This window comes from Solea senegalensis, linkage group LG15 (assembly GCF_019176455.1).
Source record: "Solea senegalensis isolate Sse05_10M linkage group LG15, IFAPA_SoseM_1, whole genome shotgun sequence".
Taxonomy (NCBI): domain Eukaryota; kingdom Metazoa; phylum Chordata; class Actinopteri; order Pleuronectiformes; family Soleidae; genus Solea; species Solea senegalensis.
Window position 1 is genome coordinate 14,333,424 of NC_058035.1, and position 24,687 is coordinate 14,358,110.

At 38.8% G+C, this 24,687-nt stretch overlaps 4 protein-coding genes across 5 annotated transcripts; 2 read left to right on the top strand and 2 right to left on the bottom strand.

The window, feature by feature from the left end:
• The first annotated feature begins 194 nt into the window (after nt 1-194).
• Nucleotides 195-2,102, top strand: LOC122781744 (SLC35A4 upstream open reading frame protein-like). Its single transcript, XM_044045716.1, has 3 exons — nt 195-272; nt 1,528-1,608; nt 1,734-2,102. The coding sequence occupies exons 1-3, from the start codon at nt 258-260 to the stop codon at nt 1,929-1,931; spliced, it is 294 nt and encodes a 97-aa protein (XP_043901651.1). The 5' UTR covers nt 195-257; the 3' UTR covers nt 1,932-2,102.
• Nucleotides 2,103-3,400: 1,298 nt separating this feature from the next.
• Nucleotides 3,401-15,404, bottom strand: papolg (poly(A) polymerase gamma). 2 transcript variants are annotated; one of them, XM_044045712.1, is made up of 24 exons: nt 15,075-15,404; nt 14,151-14,309; nt 13,497-13,563; nt 13,271-13,352; nt 12,113-12,222; nt 11,721-11,774; nt 11,384-11,495; nt 11,121-11,210; nt 10,623-10,761; nt 10,451-10,523; nt 9,068-9,188; nt 8,803-8,887; nt 8,390-8,443; nt 8,125-8,244; nt 7,774-7,883; nt 7,427-7,548; nt 7,164-7,321; nt 6,934-7,034; nt 6,507-6,679; nt 6,312-6,395; nt 6,160-6,219; nt 5,947-6,050; nt 5,714-5,814; nt 3,401-5,597 (listed from the first exon to the last, which is right to left on the bottom strand). In XM_044045712.1, the coding sequence occupies exons 1-24, from the start codon at nt 15,089-15,091 to the stop codon at nt 5,422-5,424; spliced, it is 2,472 nt and encodes an 823-aa protein (XP_043901647.1). In that variant the 5' UTR covers nt 15,092-15,404; the 3' UTR covers nt 3,401-5,421. The 2 variants fall into 2 exon arrangements, with proteins under 2 accessions (XP_043901647.1, XP_043901646.1); XM_044045711.1 differs by having other exon boundaries at nt 6,507-6,715.
• Nucleotides 15,405-15,440: 36 nt separating this feature from the next.
• haao (3-hydroxyanthranilate 3,4-dioxygenase) lies at nt 15,441-21,313 on the top strand. The gene is made up of 11 exons (XM_044045714.1): nt 15,441-15,646; nt 17,414-17,565; nt 17,744-17,822; nt 18,782-18,865; nt 18,969-19,075; nt 19,204-19,293; nt 19,386-19,429; nt 19,529-19,674; nt 20,065-20,133; nt 20,286-20,368; nt 20,458-21,313. The coding sequence occupies exons 2-11, from the start codon at nt 17,477-17,479 to the stop codon at nt 20,528-20,530; spliced, it is 864 nt and encodes a 287-aa protein (XP_043901649.1). The 5' UTR covers nt 15,441-15,646; nt 17,414-17,476; the 3' UTR covers nt 20,531-21,313.
• On the bottom strand, nt 21,116-23,450 carry LOC122781743 (transmembrane protein 229B-like). Its single transcript, XM_044045715.1, has 2 exons — nt 23,304-23,450; nt 21,116-21,970 (listed from the first exon to the last, which is right to left on the bottom strand). The coding sequence occupies exons 1-2, from the start codon at nt 23,353-23,355 to the stop codon at nt 21,486-21,488; spliced, it is 537 nt and encodes a 178-aa protein (XP_043901650.1). The 5' UTR covers nt 23,356-23,450; the 3' UTR covers nt 21,116-21,485.
• Between the last annotated feature and the right edge of the window lie 1,237 nt (nt 23,451-24,687).

The window sequence follows — 24,687 nt, forward strand, 5'->3', positions numbered from 1 at the left end:
CTTTTAGAAGAACATTTTCTATGGTTAAATCAATTATTATTTTATTCTAAGAAAGGTTTTCCCCCTCAGTTTTTTTTTAACTCAGTCTCTTCATCCTAGTGTCTGAACTGTCTTTGTTTCACTTCAATATGGTGAAGTTGCTGTTGAGCATCATTATGCAGTGTCGTGCTGTCACAAGTAGAGGGCAGTAGACCTTTTGGTAACAAAGTAGAGGAAAAACAAGAAGAAGAAAGTGGCTCAATAACATTACGGAAGCAATGGCTAATGGCAAGGTCGGTCCGCAACTTTTTAATGTCAAACAAGTCTCCTGTTGTTTATCAGCTTTACCAATTTATTTATCAAATACGTCCATTTTACTCCGCCTTTCAACAAGCATTGATTCACCTTCGCTTGTGAATGAAAATGAAATGACAGGCAGATAGTTTTCAAGCTATTCTAGCATCGTTAGCTAACTAGCCTGCCCACATACATACAATGTATATAGTGAACATATATGAGTGTTTTTGTTTGATATAAAACACTCAAAAGCCAGTTAAAAATGGGCTAAGGGATATGCTAGTGTCCAACTGATAACACACAGCTTAACAGGCCAATTAAACGTTTTTAATTTGAGCACTTAGGTTTAAGTTAAGTTTGGGAAGTCATTTGTTCCTTGTGCTGTCACATTGAATACAGAATCAGTTTAACTTGAAGGTTGTTGTCCACAATACACCTGTGGGCTCTATTTATTGAACTTATGTATTTATGTGTGTATGTGTCTCAGGTATTTATCACAATGTTTCAGCCTGGGCAGCTTTTATTCCCTGTATTTTTAGTTATTTATTTTTTATTGTTTTAACCTTGTTTTTAACCCAGCTACATTGTTGCACCTTGCATTGTTTTGTTTTCTTTTGAAATATAGCGCTTAGTATTTTGTGTACATTAATCATTTTGTCTCAGATTCAGACATTTACTGGTCCCAACAGAAATATGAAGAGATACAACTATTATGCAATGACATGACATTTGCAGGTTGTTTGATGTAAACAATAAGGGAAAGATATATTGTTTTATACAATATATACAATGTTAACAGTGTCAAAGATTACACATGTGAGAAACTTTACTGATGTTGAATGCAGATGAACTAAATTAGATTAACTTAATTATAGTGCGTGCAGTGAGTTTTGATGGTTGTTCAGTCTAAATAATTGCAAACTACATCAGTTAGCACTTGAATCTAATCTGATTTGTTGTTCACTGAGTGTGTTGTATGTCATAGGTGTATTATTTTGACTTTGCATAATATTACAACTAGTAACGAGATTTACCGGTGTGGCTTATGGGTGTAGTCTTTTATAAATTGTGATGTTATGACTGTACGAGCTGCTGTAAAGAACCACCCAGGGAGCTCCAGAAAGAACATTGGTTGTTGTGCACATTAATGCACACAGAAAACCATTACTCTAAATTGATATAATTAGCTAGGAATTGTTAAAACCAAAAGTAACAGTTTGTTTGTCTGTGTCTGTTGGTGCTTGTGTGTAGGATCCTCTGAGTCAGCTGAAGGATCAACTGGAGGACATTCAGAGACGAGTGGAGGATGAGATACATAGTGGGGTTCCTCCAGTGAGTTGTGTCCACAGCCAGCTCTAAAAACTAAAAACCTGATGCCAGTGCACAGTTGTACATATGAAACTACTGCTCTCACTGCCAAGTACCTGATCTGATCTCTCCTCTTCTTTCCTCTCTAGGGAGGCAGTCTCCTTGCCTCTCCTTTCCTGAAGGGTTTTCTGGCCGGGTACGTTGTTGCTAAGCTACGCTCCTCAGCTTTGCTGGGTGTTGCCGTAGGAACATGTACAGGGATCTATGCAGCACAGAATTATGCTGTTCCTAACATTGAAACCACCATCAGAGACTACATAAGTAACCTGAAAGCAGGACGCAAATGAGAAGAGAGGAAGAATGAAAAAGGGGGGGAGAAAGAGAGACAGCTACAAGAAGAGGGTGTTATTGCAGCCACATATGGGAACAGACATGCATTTCAAAACATGTCAGGAAGAAATAAATGCATCTTCCACACTATGATTAAATCGTGTCACACAAACTTATAGAAAGGTCAAGCTTTGGTTGCTTTTTTTGTACTTTTTAAAAAATGAAAAAAAGACAAATGTTCATATTAACATTCAAGTTGAAATGATTACAATTCATTTAACCACACAGCCTATCATAGAGCTGCTGTACCTGATATCTGATCTCTACCAAGAACTACTCTCTGAAAATGATATATGAAAGCAAGGCCAACAAATATCTGTGTGTAAGACCAGCATTGTTGGCTATTTTATCTCCTTACAGGAGGAGTGTCACTTTAGAGATAATGGTGTATATGTATCTTCAAGTGGTTTTCACATCATAGTTACAGTCGGCATGCAAGTGATAGCTTCTGCCCTCTAATGGTCAAAAAGCAATTGTAGCAGCCTTTGCACTTCAATGCTCAGGAGATTATAAAGCATGTCAAAATTGTCTCAGTTCACATCTCATGGTGATGCTTTGTGTAAAATCTCAAAACGTTTTGTTTTTGGTTAGTGTTTCTCCTGCTAAATCATTAGTTTTTTTATTTACTTAGTCATCTCATGGAAATCAGACTTGTCTAGGTAGGAGAACTGTCATTTAAACACCATTAGTATTAAACAAGGGTTATGGGTTTTATTTAAATGTAATCTTCTCACAGCTATTGACGTTCTCAAGAGTTGTGTAAGAAAGTCCATCAGCTGATGTATGAAAATATACACCAGATATTTGTGTGCCAATATATATATTTTAATTGCACTTTGGCGCTTTAACAAAGGTTGTGTGTTTTATGAGAAATGTGTTTACTGTGCCTTTCACTACCTGTCAGTTGATATCATCTCATGCCATTTGTGCAAATGCCGTTACTTGATTGGCAGCTTATTTCACACATTTTTTTTGCACTTGTATTTAAGGATTTTGAAGCCATTTGTTCCAAAAAATATCAAAAGAAAACAAAGGATATTGACATTTAAAATGTGGCGTATATATTAGGTATGACCATAAATGATGCTGTTAGCCAGTATATGATATTGTCCATTACGCTGTTTATCATGTAAGTGCATACATACATTACATCAATTACTGGATTTGGAAAATAACACATTTTCATTGGAAATATTGGACTTCTATTTTTGTACATTTCAGTTTTGTTTGAATAAATCTGCTCTTTGTCACAAACAGCTGTATTACAACCTTCCAAGGCAAAATCTCTTGTTTTCATGTGGTAGACAGCGAAAATGCAGCTTTATCTCAACAAGTTCAACGAAAGTGCAAAAACCTCTCCTAACATTTGGAAATCTAAATGTAAACATTTGTAAAAAAAAATGAGAAGAAAAGACAGACTCCAGAGTAGTTTTTAGGGGTTTAATTGGTGTACGGATTCATTTAAAGGAAGTGATAAACACATACAAAAATACCCTTTCAATACATTTTAGAAACAAACATCTAAATGGCCTGTTTTGTTAAATGTTTCTGAGCAGAAAAACGGGTTGTCTGAAAGAGTGGTGCAGATTTCATTCAAAAAAGTCCTACCTGCTATGAATGCTATTAAAAAAAGATCACGATACAAATATGCAAATATAAATAAAGTGATAAGAAAACCCCCAGTAATGAGTTTGTTTGTTTTGAAAAAAAAAGAGAAAAGTTTTCTGTACATTTTGTTGGGGAAACTGATGCTGGAAAAAAAGAGCCTGTAGAGAGCCTCAATGAAGAGGGCGCTTCTTAAGCATCACTTTACACTTATTATACATATAAGCTCTGTGCTGAAGGCCAACACAGAGAAACCCAGCTTCACACCATGAAGATGGAGGGTCGGGGCCAAGGGCAGGAAAAAGTTGTCTCCTAACCCCACCCCCACCTGTGGCCCCAGGAGATGCCTTTAAGAACCTCCACAGGAGGCGCGGAGAGTTAACACCCAAAGCGAAGGGAATTCCATCTCTCCAACACATACACCGTCTATGCATGCACGCTCACACACACTCGACCACAAACGCATGCATACGCACACAAACTGTCGCAACTTGTCGAAAAGAATCCAACCATTCTTCACGTAGCACCACTAACTCTTTCATGGACGACAAACAGGGAAAAACAACCACGACTCCGTGAGCAAACAGACCATGCTGAAGAGTTGGTGGTGGTGGTGGTGGTGGTGTGGGGTTTGGTACAAGCCATATCCTGAACTGATTTTACCGTTTAGTCATCCTGTTGAACTGGAGGGGAACTTTGCAGGACCAAAACATCTGTTCAAACACAAAACTACCGCTTTCACTATAAGTGACAACCACTTATCAGACACTGGATTTTAACACGCCATGAAAAGTAAGCAAACCCATCAACCCTTTTAATGCAATGGACAGTACGAGTGACACCGACGATGCTGAATGGAACGATTAGCGGAGCGTTCTGACATAGTTCTTATGTTCTGTACTAAACCTTTCAAGAGCTAAATAAAATTTCAGACCCATTTGTTCAGTTCCAAAACAATCCATAATGCTTCCATTTGTTGTCACTTGTATTCTTGCTCCTGCTGGTCTGACCTGAGAAGCACTGATGTCACTGGGCATCTATCATCACCAACACACCGCACATCCAGTAATAATCTGGAGTCCTCTTTGGGGAAACATGAGGGGCCCAAAAGAGTCGCGGCTGTTCTGTCATAAGCAAACCCATCGATAAATCCGCCCCTGCAACTATATCCAAACCTATACAATGTTTACAAAAAATATCCAGCACTGGAGACACTTTTTGCACAAGCAGTACAGGGGGAAAAAATTACAATTTTTTAAACTTTTTTTTTCTTTTTAGATAAAACTACAATAGAATGCTCAAAAGACTTAAACAGTCATCTTTTGCTCTTTTTTTTTTTTAAAGACAAAAAAAGTTATGTACATAAACATTTACTGTACAAGTTTCTGTTTGGGAGAGACGAGGAAAAAAACGAAAATTGGCATAAACCAGAAGTGCATATAGCATGTTTTAACTGTTTTGGGATGTTTTTAAATGTGTTAACCGGAAAAATAAAGATAAGTGATTTTCCATTACTGCAGTGTATGCAGGGAAAGAAGAGTATAAAAAAAATGATGCGTATTTCTTGTCAAGATTTCTCCATGAAGTTGTGTTAAATGCCCTCTTCGCAGAAAGTGGCGCAGGGCAGAGGCAACATTGACCAAATCACCAATCCACTGGCAAATCTGTAATCCGTGAAGATTTGAGGTGAGGCGTCTGTCCTGCCGCTTCACTCTCGAGACTAACTAATCAGGACGCACTCCCTGTCCTCGTGTAAAGTCACTGTCTCTGTGTTTGACCTGACTGTAAAGCCTCACCTGCGCGCGCGCACGTGTGTGTGTGAATCCAGTCTGTTAGTCGTGTTCAGGATATGTGGATTCTGGCCTTCTCCGTTTCTTTCAGCCTCTTGGCCTGCTCCTCCAGAGAGGGGGAGAGGGGTCTCTTGGAAGATGCTCCATTAAGCGGGTCAGCTCCTCGACTCACTAACGTGGGGATGGAGCTGCCGACAGGCGGCGCCACGCTTTTGGAGGACACGTGTTCTGCGGAGAGAAAACAAAAGACAAAGATAGTGTTTATGTTGACGCTCAAATCTTCTTAAAATGACACTTCTGAAAAAGATAGTAATGAGCACATTTATGACATCATTACAACTCACTTGAGCCAATGACTGGAATGGACATGCCTTTCTCTTCACTGGTAGGAGGAGCGTCCGTGGCAAGGGTTCCCTCAAACATTGGGGCCTTGGGAGGTGTGATGCTGCGTGAAATGGAAATGTACAATTAGACAACGTAAACACCTCACAAAGGAAAAAAACAAGCACACAGTGGCCTTGCTGCTGCTGCTGCTGCTGCTGCTGCTGCTGCTGCTGGAATAAAAGTGGACACTCACTTGTGGCGGTTGAGGGCCAGTTTAATTGAATTCTTCACGACACGGCAGCTGTTGCTGGCTGGGAGTGGGGAGGAGGCATCTGGGAGTTCCATGCTGGGAAGTCTCTGTGATGGCAAACACAGATACACTTGATTTAGTAACCATTTCACAGAGGGTCATGATTATCAAAGCATTCAAGTATCAAGCAGATCGTGGTTTAAACAAAGCGGTCACCTGTGTTCTTGAGGTATCAATTGTTGGAATGGGTTTAGCTTTTGATCCAGAAAAAGGGGTCTGATAATGGACAGATGAGCAGATGTTTATATTCTTCAGTGCAGATTTACGTGATTAAAACAATAAAAACAGACAGACAAGAGGACACCTACAACATTAGGTCCATCGCCTTGTGCATGAGAGTCAGAGGATGGTGGATACGGCTCCTTAAATAAGGAGTCGTCATTGGACACCTCCTAAAGCAGAAACAGTGCATGTCAGAATTTCTACTCTGCAGAGTGAAACCTGTAAATTAGACACTGAAATTTGAATGTATATTTGCCCTAAACTACGAGCAGCCTCGTCACCTCTGTGTCTTTGTGCCTCTTGGCCAGGTCCTCTTGTGTAGGTGAATGCGGTCTCTTGGCGACCGCTCCGTTGACGGTGTCCTCCAGGCCGTTGGGCTCCTCTTTGGGGCTGCTGGAGGCGTCGGGATTCTCGCCGCTGCTAAGCGCTGTGGTGGTGGTGCTGCTGCTGCTGGCTGGTGGGGAAGGAGGCTTTGCTTTAACTGAAGGTTCTTCACAATGACAAAACAAAGAGTTTGATTATAATGTATCATGCATGCTATCCCCATTCCCTTTAATTAGTACAGTTGTCATAATTTGCATTTGTTTTCATATACATTATCGCAATGTAAAGAAATATGACTGTCAATTATAAACCATATATTACAAACAACATACACTAGACAGGAAAATATCTTGTCTATATTTAACAACTGTGGTAGTGACTCACTTGAGCCGATAACAGGAATAGACATCCCCTGGTCTGTAGCAGCTGGTGCTGCACTGGGTGCTGGGGAGCCTTCTATAAAGAGCTGCTTAGGAGGGCTGACACTGAAAAATAAAAAACAAAATTTAGTGTACGTCACATGGTAGATGGACATAGCAGTAGTGGGAGGGATTTACAACTCGACGCACAGCGTAAAGCAATAAACAGAAACATAAATCTCAAGCCGATCATACCTGTCATCTGTGTCAGATGCAGGTTTGGAAGGTTTGTCGGCTGGGGAGCTAAAAGGTGTCCCCGAGTCTGTGTCTCTGGAGCTGTCCAGGTGACTGCTGTCCAGAGAGATCCGCTTAGAGCTCCCGCCGTTAGAGCTACGGTTCAACTCTGCTATGCTCTGCAGAAAAGACGACAGGGAGAGACACACACATGACATTTACCACGGGGGAACGAAAATACATAAAAGTTTATTGTTCCAATGAGCTTAGAGAGCACATCTCACCCTCTTCTTTTTCTGCACCACTTCAGGAGGAAGATACTGATGGAGCTGTTTCTTTTTTACATGTGTTGCTTCAATCTTCATCCCATCCTTCAGCATGTTGATGTTGTTGGCTTGTCTGTACACTGCAGAGAACACAGCATTTACAAATGCAAGTAAAACACATTTGTCCCAGCAAAAGACAAATGTGACAAGTATGTCTATATCTGACACATTGGAGTATATTTTAATTATAAAAAAAAGGGCTAAAGAAATATACCAAGTTGAATACAATTTAAAAATACTGCATCTTTAAAAAAAAGGTGCATATTTTCTAGATTACTACACAGCATTTCTATTATAGGACTTACCAGTGTCTGTGAAGGACTGGATGTCATATGTCAAGTCAATGTTCACACTCTCTGCATTCTCTACTTTCTTGAAGATAATCCCAATGAACCACATGGACACAAAGTCATTCCTGAAAAACACAAGGTTCAAAATTAAGGCATTTAAGTACATATGCCTGCTGATTAGTAACCTTTGCCAACAGTGGATTTAAGGATTTATCAAACCGCACTAGTCTTATAGGCATGTTTGATTAATAATGATTACTAAAATCTGTCTTAAATATTTTATAAATATGTTGCTGGACAATTGAATTTCACATGAGATCAATAAAATTGATATCGATCCATCCATATGGACAAAAGTAGACTTACTCATTGCGGTTCTCCTTGGACCCGGGGAAGGACTGGGGGTTGACATGAGCCAAAGTGATGAACTCATTCCTCTCCAGGTTTCCTACCAGAACGCGGATCTTTGACTCCACCAGACCGATCCTAAGAGGAAAAAATTGCAAAGAAATCACATCAGCGCCACTAATAAACAAATCATCTCCTGACTTTTCTTTTAAGGAATGGTGCATAACTGTCCTAGTTGAAATAAAAAATAATGCAACGTAAGAAAGAGTCCCTCAACACTCACCATTCTAAGTGGTTTTCTTCTGTGGATGCACTGGCAGTGAGAACTATGTAATGCCTGCAGTAGAAAAAAGAAAAGGGGTAAGGCCAATGATCGCTGTATCTGTAAAAAACACACAGGTTTTTCAAACAACTGAATTATCATTGCTTACATGACTGCTGTTCTGGTATAAAGATCTTGTGACCAATATCTTTACTAAACTGCAAGACTCATCAATCTTGACTCTAGTGTTCACACACAATCATGATTCAGCATCATTGTGTTCCATCACATCAGTGCTAAGGTGACTGTGGCTCCAGTCATTGAGAATGAGCGGCAACAGAACCTAGTCCTTGATCTTTAAAATACATAAATAAGAGAAACATGCAGTCTGACATGTTCTATTTGTCCAGATTTAACAATGATTCAATACGTACTTGTACTTTTGGAAAAAGTTGGGTGGCTCAAAGAGTTTGGACCATTCTGCTTTTCCCTGAAGAATCTCATCTGTGATGCTGAGGCCTGGTCACGGCAGAGACACACACATTTAAATACATACATTCTGACAATTTCAATATGCCAAGTGATTTAGCCAATGTATTGCATTACAAATGTATAGTCACCACCAATGCAGACAAAACAAATTAACATGATGCAAAGAATATACTGTGCAGCATTATGTTGCACTACATTCTGTATTACCATATTTGAACTCCTCGCTCATGATGGTGCGTGTTGATGTGGAGACATTGTATGTGGAGTTCTGCTGGGGATAGGCAGGTGTGATGATGGGCATCAAGTGGTATCTATCAGATGGGTTCACCTAAAAATATGGTACAGGGGAGGGAAGGTTGGCTTTGGAGTAGGAAACAGGCCTTCAACTCATGTGAGAGCACATTCATCAAGTGCTACAAGTGCCTGGTATCCCAGTCACTCTCTCATGCCCACACACACCACCCCAATTTACTTTACCTCTAATACAAATAAGGGGGTCTTCAGATCCCCCTCATTTGCATTTTATTCAATAAATTGAAAGATAATGAAGCACAAACTACACATTTTACAGGGTTAGTTCTATAAGGATTTATATTAAAAAAAAGCATTGTGCACATTTCAGCTCAAAACACTCTTGTGTATTTATGCTATAATGTATCATACTAAACAGAAACAATTACATAGCATTAACAGTTGAGAATTGATTTACTTTGTATAACTATACTTTCAGTTTAAGATTGGCCGGACTATGACTGAATTCATGACAACAATTGACAATTAAAATGTGTTTATTGCTGAAGGGACATGACACACATGACACGCGTTTTCAGTTAATGCAATAGACACATAGGTTTGGGAGAGATTAATTTGATTTATTATGAAAAATGCTGAAAACAAATTCAAATAAATATATTAAAAGCGTGGAGTAGAAAAAAATCAAATATCAAACGGTAGCGTCTCTTGCACATCAAACAAGAGGTAACGTCATGACAATATCCGTCACAAACATTTACTGCTACTGACCTATAGACACGGAAGCGATTTTAACACAAATATCAAATCTGCTGTGCTATTTAATTGCTTATGCATTTTACTGAAGAGATGCCTCTTTCTGAATAGATGTCCAAGAAGGAAGTCTTCCCAGCTCCAAGCTGCTTTGGGAAGCCTCCTCCGAGCAGACTTAAGAGCTTTGGAACTCGTGAAGGGTGACCCGATCAATGTCGTGGTCACATGAGGACAAAGGAATGAGGAGAAAAGAAATAAGACAATTGGCCTTTTTCAACAGCAGCCTTTTTCACATCACACCAATGGAAAAGCACGGGTGCATACCAACTACTTGAACTGAAAAACTGAAAATAGTCATTACTGTTATCAGTAACACCCATGCTTTCCCACCAGTCGTTAACGGCTGCAGTGAAAAAGGCTAATAAATGTATGTGTTCTCATGCCTGTTTGACTTACTATACAATACAAACAAACGTCATAACTCTCTTCTCTAACCAGACGGTATTTTCTGTGCATGCATACCAACACACACGACCACAGCAAAATAATTAACACAGGGAAATGTGACAGTAGTGTCATACTCACTCTAGGATCCCACACAGGTAAATTCAGATTACTGTCCTCGGGCTGTTTCAGTAACACAGGATTTGGCCACTCCCTGAAGAATGGAAATGATGAAAGTGGGGTTAAGCTAATGCAATGCTGCCATCAAGTGGTACAAAAATTAACTTAAAGTTATAAAGAATCAGGTTCTTACCATTTAGAGAAAACCAAGAAGAACTTGTGAACGAGTGTTGCAGCGACAGCATTAGGGTAGAGCTGGCAGGTCCTGGCCACAAGCATGGCCCATGATACTCCACCCAGAAAACCCAGCATGTTTGAGTAGATCCCACGACCTGCAGTCATAGGACACATCATTGCAATTTTTTCTGCTGCAATAGGTCACTTGACATGAATTTAAAAATATGTATATTAAAAGGATTCTGCTTTTTCATTGTATGAACTAAAACTTGTTTTTGTTTCAACGGAGGCAATATCACTTTCGAAAAAAACCCAACTCAGGGCTACTGAAGGTCAACATACCTTAAATTCCTCAAACTTGGTACGGTCTCTTTCATGCATTTATCTTATAATTTAACAATGACAGTGTTACAACCGTATTCTCATTTTGATGGAGAATATGATGAGCTAATGCTTACAACACGTTTAACCGTAAAATCAGACCTTCAATTTAAGTAGTTCTGGATCTACTTACGTTTCGCCCATAGTTTGATGGCTCTCAGGGTCAGCCTGAAGTTTTCTTTGTTTGGCACCAGGTACAAAATTTCATCAGTCACTCTACAGCCTGTAATTAAATTTTTTTTTACAAATGTCAAACACTATCGAACAGGCATCACATTGACATTTATCAAAGACTGATTTATTAGTGCTCCAATAAAGTAATTAAGAAATAATTATATAGTATGGTCATTGCAGCACTGCTAAAACAACAAATCTATCAGTCTGTAAAATCAGTACCATTAAGGCTGCGGATACATCGAATATCCAAGTTTCTCAGCATGGAGTCCCCCCTCAGGTCCAGGTTGTCTGGAATGGATTGTAAGGCCAGTCTGGCAAAAAGCAGGTCAATCTAAAATGACACAAATACAGGAAGATACGGCATATCCATTCAAAAGTGAATATTGATCTTCTACATCTGTTCAAAAATGACAATTACATCATTAATAGGCAGTCTGTAATTGGTTGTGCATTATCCATATGACTCACTAGGTAACACTGAAACCTGTAATACGATCAGTCGCTGAGAACATATGACGTTAAGAACACAGAACACTTGGTTTCCACAGTGACTTACCTCTATTCCATCAAACTTGAATTTTATCACGGGTACAAAAGCATCTTCAACAGCCTTTACAAAACAAAAGATAACAATGTCAAAAATAATCAAGGACAAAACACATACAGCTGACAATATCATGATATGAAATACCACAAACACCAAATGCAGGAAATGTAAACCGATTAATCAAGCCAATGTCTGTCAATTGTTAATAATTAATATTTATTAATGCAAGTTAATACATTTTACTTTTACAGAAACTTGGTACATACAGCTAAATGTTCTAAAACGTATCTAAATGTTTATTACATAAAGTTTTGTTACATTGTTTTACAGCAAACAGTCATTACTCCTACAGATAAGTTTTTGGCACGTGCTTTAACACTGTAAAAGCACCAGAGACTTACCCGCAAGTCTTTGATTTCTTCATGCTGTTTCAACTTCTCAAAGAAAGACTGGAAAAAGTCACTTCTCTCTACGTGACGTGGAGCCACACATAAGGCATCAATATCAGCTCCTGTGACAAAAAGATATTTTTATCAGTGTAATCTGTGTTTCTTGGTAGGTTAAATGGCCAGTGGACTTCATTATCAATCTGATAAAAGTACAATAAACAAAGTTGTTGCATACACAGTTGAGGGGAGTGTAGTGAAGCATCAACGGTAAACAACTCTGGCACTAAGATTAAAATAAGAAACATTTCCAATCTTTTTTCTACAAAAACAACATACAGTGTATAACTTTGCTAGATACTGAAGACCTTGTGTCAACTCTGTTAAAAGGCAGCCAAGGACAACATTACAACTACTCAGCAATTAGTGTTACATTTTGAGGTTGGAGTATTGTAGACTGGGAAATTGCATCAAAGGGTAAACAATCACATTTTTAAACAGAAGACAAGTTAGAGCTCTAATGCAGCTGTGAAAGGCTGCCAATATTTCCTCTGCTCATTATGCTGGCCTATACTTGTTTCAGTAGATATTATGCACCAACATTTTTTTCCAGCAGCTTTTCTTTTGTCTGCACTCCTCTACAATCCAGATGATTCACAACGGGGATATAAATAATTTCCTCCATTTAAGAGGAAAATTATTCGGCAGGTTTCATACTCAAGTTATCCAGAAATGGAACTGGCTATATCGGAATTGTTCAGCTTGTTAGCAGACAAAAAGTAAGTGTTGTTGAACAACAAATGGTCAAATACTTAGGTGAATACACAAGAACACAATTATACCAATGCCTTCAGTCGAAAGTAGTGTTTAGGCAGCCGTAAAACCCCAAACTGGCCCTTTTAAAAACCATCAACAGCAGATGAATATGACAATGCCAGCCACATGCTTTGGTGTGGTCAGCATGAACTTTTCAAAAACAATGATGTTTGCATGTTTAGACAGTGTCAAGTGTTGTATGACAGTCGTGCTCTGTTGTGTCTGTTACTCTTTGGTCCTTTTAAATCTAGGAGGTAAATAGGTTGATGTTCTAATCAGTTTAATATTCTCTAACAACTGTAATCACAGTAGTGACGGTGATTGACATAGCTGCATTGACTGAAGAGCCACACATACCTTTTGTGTGCACACCAAGACGATAAGAGCCAAATGTAAATATCTTTCCCCCAACACAGCTAATAGCCGATGGTGGAAGATTCTGTGGAGAAGCATAAACATTTACATCAGCGTAACTATTTCCCCCTTTCCACAAAAAATTACAAACTGATTTAAAGATTGAGAAGTTCAGAATGTGTGATTTATTGCTTTTTGATTTTAAATACAATACCACAACAAAACATACCTTTAATTCACTGATCTCTGCAATCCACTCTTTAACAAAGTTATTTAACTTTCCAAGAACTGCAAGCCTGAAATAAGATACAATTTTTAGCAGGAGATTCTCATAACACACTCCTTTAACATACAGTCAAACTGAAAATGAGAGACTCTGCACAAGTGCCATCACTTTTTTTCAAAAATCATGCATGTCTCCTGATATGTTCGAATTGAATCCCACACCACCACTCACACTACAACACCACACATTCAAAGCACTTTATTTGTCCCCAAGGGGCAATTAAAGGCACATATAGCAGTTGTACACATTAACAAGAGCAACATAAATATCAACATCCCAATGTTGCACAATTACAAATTCAATTGGCTTGTGTGTCAAAGCAGCAAGGTATGTGAAATAGATGACCTCTCTCTCTATATACATACATACAAATATATATATATAATTATATGAATAAAATAAGACACAATATAATTGTATCAGTAACGTAATTTATAGGAGAGGGATTGCACATACCAAGCATCACTTAATAAAAATGTAAACATAAGTAAAAAATAAAAATCAGCTGGCAACTACACATACAGCGACTTAAAAACACAATGCGGATCGAAATAGCATAAAATACATAGATGTGCAATTGTATGAACTGATCCTCACCTGTGGTTCAATTCTTCTTCATCTTCAAACACCCCAAAAGGTTTCATAGCATCACAGAGTTTTTTGGTGTATTGGTGGTCAATTTCTCGTGGCGGTGCAAGGCTAATGGCAGAAGTGATACCATAGTGTTTCTGAGGCTGCTGCCCACCCGGCATGGTGCTGCGAGGGAACACAACAGGGAAACACGGTGTAGTGCATGAAATGACAGCGGCTATACAACCACACCACACTATACCACACTGTAACTACGTTCATCATTTGATGTCACTATTTCTTAAAGTTAGTCAGGTGTAATGAACAAGATTGGGAACTGACAAATCAACAGGCCACATGTGTAACGTGTATCTGGTACTACATGTACCTCCCATCTCTATTACCGCGAACCCATGTTTAAAAACTTAGCTACATGCTATAAAACCAATACGCTAAATGTGCATTAGTTAAACAAGCAATTTAACAAATCAACACTTACGGACACACTCTAAATCCGAAGAATGTATTTAACATAACGTGCAGAAACGTGTTGTAAATAAAATACTAATCAACGTCAGCGGGTGGCAAATTACCCTTAGCTGAGATGCTACAAACATCCTAGAAGCGCTAACAAGTTAGCAAAATTAGCAAGTTTGCAAACGTTCACTAGTCGATGCGGAAGAATTTGCTTGACCGATGACCCACTTGCCAGTTATACTTATTTACAAGTTTAAACTTTATCAAACATAATCGACAAGTGAACTCGAATTTAGGCATGTTTTCACTTAGGTCACCCAGCAACAAGCGAGGCTAGCAAGAAACAACGGCCACGGGCCTTGTTTGGTTGTTGTGACAGTTAGCTAACGTTAGCTTTTAGCCTATTCTTCAGGATTTTCTGTAACACGAACAAAAACCTTCATCAGAGAAGAATGTACCACGTGCAATGTTTACCTTGACATCTCTCTCATGACACTCTAAAACGCTCGTCCAGTTTTCCAGCTGTAAACCCAAGAAAAACAAAAACTAAAAGAGTCGGCAAGTGGAAATTGAAGCAGCCTCGACCTGATTACAACAATGGTCTCTTTCCAGAGAGCCGTTCAAACCTTCCCACTGAACCGGAATCACTTCTTGTGAAATAACACGCTAGTCCGTAACCCTGAGAGAACACTCATATCTAAGCGATGAACGAAACGCACAGGCGTCTTGGAATGCCAGTTGCCAAGCAAAAGTTTAAATGCTGTGGGGACGTTTTATTCAAAACTACAAATCTAACGGCGTCTGCGTGCCGCACGCTCAGCACCTGGGAGGCGCCTCCTCACTAGGCCACAAATCACGTGATTACCGAGGAGGCCTCGATGCTGCGAGTTGCTCATTTTAGCGTAGTTAGCTTGTAGCTACTACATGACACCTCTCTCACCCAAGGTGGGTCAGGTCAGGAGTAAAAATACAGTAAAATACGAGATACATGAACAATGCATTAGTGAGGGATCACTAAAGCTAATGCATTATACATTTGGGATACGGTACGTAAGTAAATTAATATAAACTGATGGGTAATTGTTGTTAGCATGTTATAACAACTGCATACAGCATATTAGAAATTATGTTAAGTGGTTCTACTTAAAACTTTTTAGAGAGCCAACTAAGTCGACTTAACCACTAAAACAATGTTATGGTTCTATTCGTTAAGGTGCAATAAAAAAAAAGAAATCGTCTCAGTGACTTAAATATAGGATAAAAAATCTGTAAGGTGTGTGGGAAGTTTAAATTGCTCTTCAGGATATGCCTTCTATCAGCGTAGTTCTAATAACCAAGCTTGGTTGAGGTGAAAACCTCTTTATTTACTTAGTAATTACAGATAAAATACTGGTATTTGGTCAATTTAAAAAATGCAGTGTACCTGTTGCTATGTGCTTGCTGGTCTAGTTATTGCGCTTCTCAGTTATTGGGAATGTGGACTCACCATTTGCAAATATGTGACACCAAACACAGTGACACTGCAAATTGACATTCCACGTCCAGTGTGAAAGCAGCATTCTTTGACTCAAAGCCATTTCGATGACATCACATAAAGATTAGGGTCATCATCACTTAAAATAACATCGCTTGGAGCCCCCTCATGTCTCATACCTGCAGTGGAAATGAGCCGATAACTTCCACCAGGCTGCTACCCTTCACAGTTCAACGTTCCCTGTCACATTTTGAAGTCCCTTTTAAAGTTAGGGACACCAAACAAGAACAATCAAGCTGAGGAGACGAGAGGAGCCTTGAGAGAGAGGAATAATCCACGATTAAGGAATGAAGATTAGGATAAAAGAATAAGGATGATAATGAAGACCTGTGTCGAAGAACTTTGAACTGTGATTGGGAGCTTTGAACTTTGGAGTGCCGCATTAAACCTCTCGGTGTGCACCCTGCTGGGGATTATTATTAACATTAGAGCTCGTCACTAACTTACGTAGCTCCTTAAACACAGGTTAATACAATTATCCAGTGACATATTGTACTTCATTTGTGACCAAGACAAAATAATGTAAAAAGTATATTCTGTTGGTAAAATAAAATAAAATGTTGGGTTGTTGCTTTGCTTTCATTTCAATCAGAATTGTTTTTTCTTGCCAAGTACATTTACACATACAATGCATTTGACTTGGTGTTTTGGTGCATTTTAATAGAATAATATAAAATAAGAAAATAAAAACCTAAGATATAAAAAAATGCATACAATATTTACACAAGGTGCAGTGGGTTCAAAGGAATTATTGATGTTATTTTAATATCGTTTGTGTTATGGTCTGCATTTATTAACATTAATATAATGTTGGCTGAATTGGGGACTGGATGACGGTTTGTTTTTTATGTGGGGGGTGAGGGCAGGACAGGGCAGGGCAGGGATGCTGTTCATTTGGACCCAGCCTTATACCTTACCACAATTCAAATCTTAACCCAAAAATTAACCTGTTCCTCAAAAATGAGATTCTGTCTTATTAGGACCAGGTTTTGGCCTCCATGAGGCCTACTGGTCCCATCAAGTTCAGATTTGATGCCAGAAAAGGCCCTAATGTGCTGTTCTTGTCTGAAGTGGATCTGTTAGTCAGTAAAACCCACTGCATCTGCACGGTTTGACTTCTATAGAGCTGCATTCCTATTGCAGCTTGACAACATGTTAATAGTTAAGACAGTACAAGCAACCTTCGACCTGTCTAGTTTACAAAGCTCCTCCCCACTTCTACAACCTACAACCACTTCTGCATTTTGGACTTTCAGTGTCAGTTTCATTGTTTGAACAGATCAGACTAGCAGCCTGGTCAGATTCGTAATATTACAAAACAGAGCTCAGTCAAAATCATAAAATGAGCGACAGTCCTCTTCTTGTGAATGTGGAAAAGTGGATTGCAGAAAACGAAAATGCGTTCCTGCCACCAGTGTGCAACAAGCTCATGTGAGTATAAAGCTTTTGCACTATGGTTTTCATTTTAGCTTCATTGTCACATTTGTGTGTAATTAAATTTCTCTTTGCATCACTTAAGGCTTCAATAATGTGATAAGTGACCTGTGCCTTAACTCAACAATACATTTCCAATGTCAGGACATGTGAGTGATTGTCTTTGATTCCTCAGGCACTTCATGCAGTTGAATATCATGTTTGTTGGAGGTCCAAATACTAGGAGGGATTATCATATTGAGGAGGGGGAGGAGGTAAGAACACGGTTCTAATTTATTTCATACGTCTTAATAATTCCACCACAAACATGTACTTACTCAAATCTGGAGACACTACACACACGTTTCATGCAAACTTAAGGACACGGGAACATAGCACATACATAATGTGTCAAAGACAGGATTTCTAAATACCAGTCTTTCTTAATTAACAAGAAGATTTAAGGAAATGATAAATTGGCTAAATGTGTATAGTGGATTTGTTTGGTAGTTTACCATAATTAGTGCTTAGTGACATGCATCGTTCATGCTATGAGAGCAGTGTGCTTCTCGACTTCTAAATCCTTCTAAATCTAAATCTTAAAAAGTGAATAGTATAGCCACCAACTGAGGTTTAATACAAACATATGGGGGTAAAGTTTGAGGTAAGTTTGATTCTACAAAGAGGTTGAAAACGCATAAAAGTTAGCTCCTATGAGAGAATTGTTTTTGGTCGCATTTATTTAAAAGTTATATTAAACTATTCCCCCTTGAGCCAGGGGCAAACTCCACTGCACTGTTGCAATACTTCAGCATCAAATCATTTCAACAGACTGCTGTACCTTTTTTGTGGGGTCCGACTGTTGTTGGAATCCTTTGCTTTTTAGGTTAATGATTTCAAGGTAGAGAGAATGACCAATGATATCTAAGTGACATTTTGAGTTGTGTTTGATTTTCTGCACTACTTTAAAAATGTAAACACACCAGTTCTGCAGTTTACACTTAATAAGTGACAGAACATTCATACTTTGTATTTTACACATTCTTTCTTGTGGAAAAAAACCCCTTCCTATCATCAGTTTGGTCTTTTTTTGAGTTACAGCAACTAATGTAGCTTTGAACTGCCTGGCTTTAGCACAGATATGTGATAGTATCCCCAACAGAAAGAAATGACTATGACATCAGTGGGGTTTTCCATTAATTCTTCTTTGTCCTTGGCTTCCAATTTGAAATAGTTGTTCTATCAGCTAAAAGGAGACATGTGTCTGAAGGTGATTGAAAATGAAAAGCACAAGGATGTACACATCAGAGAGGGAGAGGTGAGTTATGTTATATTATGCATAATAAATCAAGTAAAAAGTTGACACTCTGTGACACTTACACTTTCCTTCAGCATCACATACATTCCTTCCCCATTTGTAGATGTTTTTGCTGCCAGCTCGGATCCCTCATTCCCCACAGAGACAGGCCAACACTGTGGGACTGGTGGTGGAGAGAAGACGGCTGTTGACTGAGACTGATTGCCTGAGGTTCACTCCTCTTCTCTTCTCTTCTCTTCTCTTCTCTTCTCTTCTCTTCTCTTCTCTTCTCTTGCAGGTATTTAAGTTATCCAAAGTGGCCTTAATCACCTGTTACTGCTGTGTATTGCTGCTTTCAGGTACTATGTGGACAACACCACTGATATTCTGTTTGAGAAATGGTTTTATTGTCAGAATCTTGGGACCCAGCTGGTGCCAATAATCACAGAGTGAGATGTCTTTCCTCCAACACATGTATACACCATCGTACTTCACCTTATTTCTTGGACTACAGCCAGTGTTGTTAAAATTGTATGTACAGGTTCATGGGATCCATGCAGTGCAAACTAGGAAAGCCTGATCCAAGTGAGTTGGTCTAAAAAGAAATTGTGATTCCTGTTGCAAATTTCCACTAGGTACTATGAGATTGTGTCTAAATCCTGTAAATTGTCATTTGGTAAATAGATGAAGTCTTCAGACAGCCTCCATTCCAGATGAACACCATGAATGTGATGTCGCCATTCTCCTTCAAGGACTGGTTGGACAAACAGAGGCCATTACTGTCCAAAGGCACATCCATTGAGATTTTTGGAACTCCGTTTGAGACAGAGGTATTCACAATTTTGTATCATACTGTAGCAGCCACATTATGAACGTAACATTTACTTTATCTAATATTTACTAGATAAGGCAACGCTTTAGAATGGCTTTTACAGTACACTTACAGGAATCAGAAATAAATTAATCTCAGCATTTCTGTAAATACTGGATATTTTAGAGTTACAGTGGTGAAAAAATAAACTGACGTAGAAACATAAACTATTCTTTCTGTATAAATGAAAGAATCAAAATGAAAGTACTGTCAACACGACATCCACCCACAACTTTGTACTCATCCCATTTGGAGCTGTCAGACAGATGATACAAATACATGCGATGCAATGACCGTTATAGTGATACAGAAAATGTAAAAAAAAGTTTTTTTCTTATGACCCAAACAGGCAGTGGTGTTTGGACCAGGGCAGACAGAAACAACAGTGCCACAGAGTGATGTGTGGATTTGGCAGCTGGTATGTGCAGTTTACCCTGTAACCTCTTAAGCATGAACAGATTTAGAGCTGCTGTCCAAGAGTGTGATGTATCAATGTCTGACTTTCTGTATTTTGTCCATCTTTCTTCTACACTCACATCAACCTTCTCACGCTCTCTTTCTGTCTCTCAGGAAGGATCCTCCAGATTAACTATGAATAAGCAGGAGTTCACTCTCTCTGCAGGAGACAGTTTCATTATTCCTGAACAGAGCCAGTGAGTCAATATAAATGACTATGACCAACCTAAGTCTGGATACTTACCTGAATAACTGATGAATGTTTCACTGTCTTAATCTCCTGTAGGTATCAGTGGTGGAGAGATGAGGGGACAGTTGCTCTGTTTGTGGTTCAAAACCCTGAGCGGAAGAGACCATGAGCTGTCGATTCACAAATATATTATAGGGTGTTTTAGGGGAGGAGAAGCTCTATTTTACAAATGCAAGTAATCAAAACGACCCACAGATGTACAAGTAGATTATGTAACACTATGTCATACAGTACAATCATACATGTAAATCATTCGCTGATATGTTACAAGCTTCTATTATGTGTTAATGAAAATGAACCTTGCTCTTTTAGTGTTTTTACTTACTTGAACCCCAAACCTTAAACCACAAGGTTTGGGGTTCAAGCGACTAAAATTTCTGGTAAAACACTAACTCAGCTGTCAGCACTCCATATCCAAGCAGTCAAAAGGAAACACAGAAGATCCAACCCACCCCCTACATGGGGCCTTCCAGCTCCTACCATTATAAAAACCCCGAGTCAAGAAAACACAGACAAGAACGTATTCATTCCCATAGCCACAAACCTTTTAAATCAAATTTGATTTACAGTATCACATAGCAAATATTCATGCATTTTACCTTAATTTCTAAAAATTCTTAAACATCTAATACTTGTTTTTAGAGACACTGAGTCTGTGTTGCATGATTTTAGTTGTCATGTTTGTTATGTTGTGTTTTCTGTTACAACAGACAATCATTTCTGATGAGAAGGCTTTGGAAATGACACTGAAATGTGCATTTTTTTGTAGTTACATATCTGGTCAAATGTCTTAAGATACACCTCAGTTTCTTTCAGTTGTCAAAGAAATATACCTACGTTGATTTCAAATTGTACTCGAAGAACAAATAAACAGCTGGAGATTTTGTTTAAAGGCATCATGGACTTAATCAAGACCCAACACAATTTCTTTTAATATTGTAATATAATATAATATATAAAATATGGTCAGCAAAGTTGGTCACTACATGAAAATAACAAGCACAAGAAGTTCCCACAAATTGTCAATGTTTTGTGGTCATCTTTGAAAACACACTGATACCAGCTCAGTTGAGCAGTCTTATTCTCAGAGTGTTGCTGATCACATGCTGCTCTGCTATAAACGCTGCCACAGCCCAGGGTAGTGCGTACTCCAGAGTCACCAATCCTCCCAGGTTGTACTTAAAACCTGAGTAGTCCCAGGGACAGGCCCTGAGCAGCCTGAGCCCGGCCCCCCAGCTAAACTCCCACAGGTAGATGAACAGAGTGTAGGCCGCTAGCCGCACAGGCAGTGGATGACGCTGACCCAGCAGCCATGCTCTCAGGCCCTCCATGAGATAGATTGCTGTGGCGTACATGGGCAGAGCCCATAGACTGCTGTGACCTGCCAGCCTCCTGTCTTGGGTTCTGCACCAATCCCACACAGCAGTGAAGGCCACCTCACATAGGCAGCCATGCAGCGCATACACATACAGACGTACTAAAACAGAGAAAGGACGACTGGAGCTGTTGCCGAGTTGTTCTGCTGGAGCTTCATTTTCAGCACTGGTACCTGTCACAAAGAAACTGTCATTAATGTCCATGTTTTGGCCCTCTTCATAGTTTTATAAGCATGATGATTATATTTTAGCTTTAGCAAGAATTCTTAGTTCAGAGTGAAACTTAAAGACACAACCAACACTTTCTTTTCAATTAAATTGAATGAACCGTAAGTTGTAATTTTACAGTTTCTTATCAGAATTGTGTCTCGGTTGGTTGAGGTAGATAGCCGTACACTTTGAGTCTTGGTTCTGACAGAGATTTTTTACTGTTAGAAGGGAGTTTCTCTCCACTGTTGCAAAGTGCTTGCTCATTGTGTTCTTGTTGGATCTCTATAATAATTGTCAGGTCTTGGCTCCATTTACTCATTTCATATACAAACCTAAGTGATCTTATTTGCCCAGTCTTAGCTATCAGATGAATCAATTTATATCCCAAGTTTATCCTGATCAACAATGGCTCTGTTTCAATCATGTGAGTAAAGGCAGTGTGACAGTGAACCAACAAGCACCCTGACTAAGAAACTTAATGGAACCTGTGATCTACTGTGACCTGTCAAAATGTCTGGAGTGCAAAGTCAGGTTCACAGAGGGAGAGTGGGTGTTCTTATTGGCTGCTCACATACTCTGCATATACAGTAGATCCTTTCCAGTGGCAACAACATTACTGTGCCACCATTTTTAACATCATAATGACAAGTTTAAAAACCTGTTATCAATTTGAAACTAAGTAGTGGAAACATATACTGTGATTACCTGTCCAAATTTTCAGTCTATGATTGCAAATTATACTGTTGCATAGTTGATTTTCTTACTGAAAAAAACTGCCTTTATTCAAGACCTCTACCTATATTTTGCATCATAATTTCACAATGTCAGTCATTTATTATCCAGTCTAATGAGTCATTGCATGGATAACTAAGTATTACTGTGAGCTGAATATCTGTTTCAGTATTTTCTTTTACCATCATCTTTTTTTTAAATTAAATTTTTCTATAGATGATCCACTGCAAATGTTATATGTCCCTTCTCCACAGAACACAATGTGTAATCTCTAGTGTGGATTAACAGCCTAATAGCCCAGCTTAGGTCAGTTAAAGGCACAGAATATCTCCAACAGGTTTTCATCTTGACCCAGAAAATTGTGTTGAAAAAAAAAAAGTATATCACTTACTTGACTGTCAATGTATTCCTTCTCAATGTAAATTATAGTCCACAAAATTTTAACAATACCTTTGACAACTGCATCATTTCACTCACTAGGACTACAACAGAGATAAGTGTCAAAAATGCTGTCTTCCAGTGTCCATTTAGAAAGAATTATCAATTGAAGAATATAATACTCACCTTGGTCACAGCTACCGTGAGGCTTCTTCGTACTTAGTTTTCTCGTCTCCATCCCAAGGCAGCATATGAATCTATGTGCCTTTGTAATCCCTATGCTTCCCTGGGCGTGTGTGCGTGTGTGTGTGTGTGTGTGTGTGGGCTAAACATTAAGCTGCTCCATGTTGTCAGAGTGAGACAGTAATGTCCCTGTCACAGGTTAAAGTTGTGAACTTGGAGAGAAAGAGAGGCAGGAAGCAAACCTGGACCAAAAACTATGTGTGTGTGTGTGTGTTTGTGCACGTGTATGCACGTGTGCACTATCGGGTATTGATCCCACACTGACAGCTTGAATGTTATCTATTGAGCATACAGTAAGTGTGCAAATAAGTACATCGATGTGTGCAAACTTGGCTGTGTCAGTGTTAAGCTCCATTTAATGCTGTATATTTAATGTTGTAACCGAACTTGGGGGTTATCAGTGAACCCATTTTAGTAGCTCAGTGGATAACAATGACGGTTTGTCAGTCAGTCCATTGGTATAACATTTTGTTAATATTTTCCTTTGTAATTATATTTATATATTCATATATGTGGGTCAAATGAGATAACTGTGTGTCTGCTCCTTTTCAGGTCTGCAATGGAGTCAGACAAGGTAGCATTTTGTTTCATTTTTATACAAATGACCACTCAAAACAGTTAAATGTGTGCAGAACTGGCTGTATGGTTGGAAGTACAGTGTAAGTTCTGTGTACGGTGAATGACATGACGTTCAATATAATCCCACAGAAAGTGTTATTATGGGAAGATAAGTGTATGACATTTCCTGACTTTAAGTTGTCCTGAGCGTCTGCAGTGTAGTGAAATATCTTGGACATTTAGTAACAGATCGACTGGCAAATGATGTGGATATTTATTGTCAGTGTTGCATGTTATACGCTCAAGCAAATGTACTGTCACAGACATTTGGTTCCTGCACTGATGGAGTAAACTCTCTGTTTAAAGCATATTTTACCCCACTGTAAACTGCACATAATACCTACCTAAAAAAGGAAGCTTTCAGAGATTGTATGTGGCATATAATTATGCTCTCAGACTCTTGCTTAAAAAAAGGCCCAGGTGGACTAGTGCCAGTGAATTGATTGTGACTGCTTGAATCAACACCTTGCAGATGGTTTCAAGGAATCTAATGTACAGATTTATTTTTGGATTCAATGAGCCTGAAAACAGAGTTGTTTTAATACTAACAATAGCATTGCGCATAGTGACACACCTTGCAAAACAACTTATCCAAGTTATTAGATGCACTAATTTTCCACTGTGGGTGAACTTTTTCTCAAGCATCATCATATAGTTTCAATAGTTCTTGGTTTTTGACCAAATACCTGCCAAACTGACAGGATTCATA

What these genes read in the sequence shown, in the direction of transcription:
- LOC122781744 (XM_044045716.1), top strand. An exon ending in TACATAGTGGGGTTCCTCCA is followed by an intron (nt 1,609 to 1,733) that starts GTGAGTTGTGTC and finishes TTTCCTCTCTAG; the next exon opens with GGAGGCAGTCTCCTTGCCTC.
- LOC122781743 (XM_044045715.1), bottom strand. Translation starts at nt 23,355, where the DNA reads ATGGAGACGAGAAAACTAAGTACGAAGAAGCCTCACGGTAGCTGTGAC. An exon ending in TCACGGTAGCTGTGACCAAG is followed by an intron (nt 21,971 to 23,303) that starts GTGAGTATTATA and finishes TCTTTGTGACAG; the next exon opens with GTACCAGTGCTGAAAATGAA.
- haao (XM_044045714.1), top strand. Translation starts at nt 17,477, where the DNA reads ATGAGCGACAGTCCTCTTCTTGTGAATGTGGAAAAGTGGATTGCAGAA. An exon ending in ATATTGAGGAGGGGGAGGAG is followed by an intron (nt 17,823 to 18,781) that starts GTAAGAACACGG and finishes AATTTGAAATAG; the next exon opens with TTGTTCTATCAGCTAAAAGG. An exon ending in ATTATTCCTGAACAGAGCCA is followed by an intron (nt 20,369 to 20,457) that starts GTGAGTCAATAT and finishes AATCTCCTGTAG; the next exon opens with GTATCAGTGGTGGAGAGATG.
- papolg (XM_044045711.1), bottom strand. An exon ending in AACTTTTTCCAAAAGTACAA is followed by an intron (nt 8,444 to 8,802) that starts GTACGTATTGAA and finishes TTTCTACTGCAG; the next exon opens with GCATTACATAGTTCTCACTG. An exon ending in AAGGCGATGGACCTAATGTT is followed by an intron (nt 6,220 to 6,311) that starts GTAGGTGTCCTC and finishes GTCCATTATCAG; the next exon opens with ACCCCTTTTTCTGGATCAAA.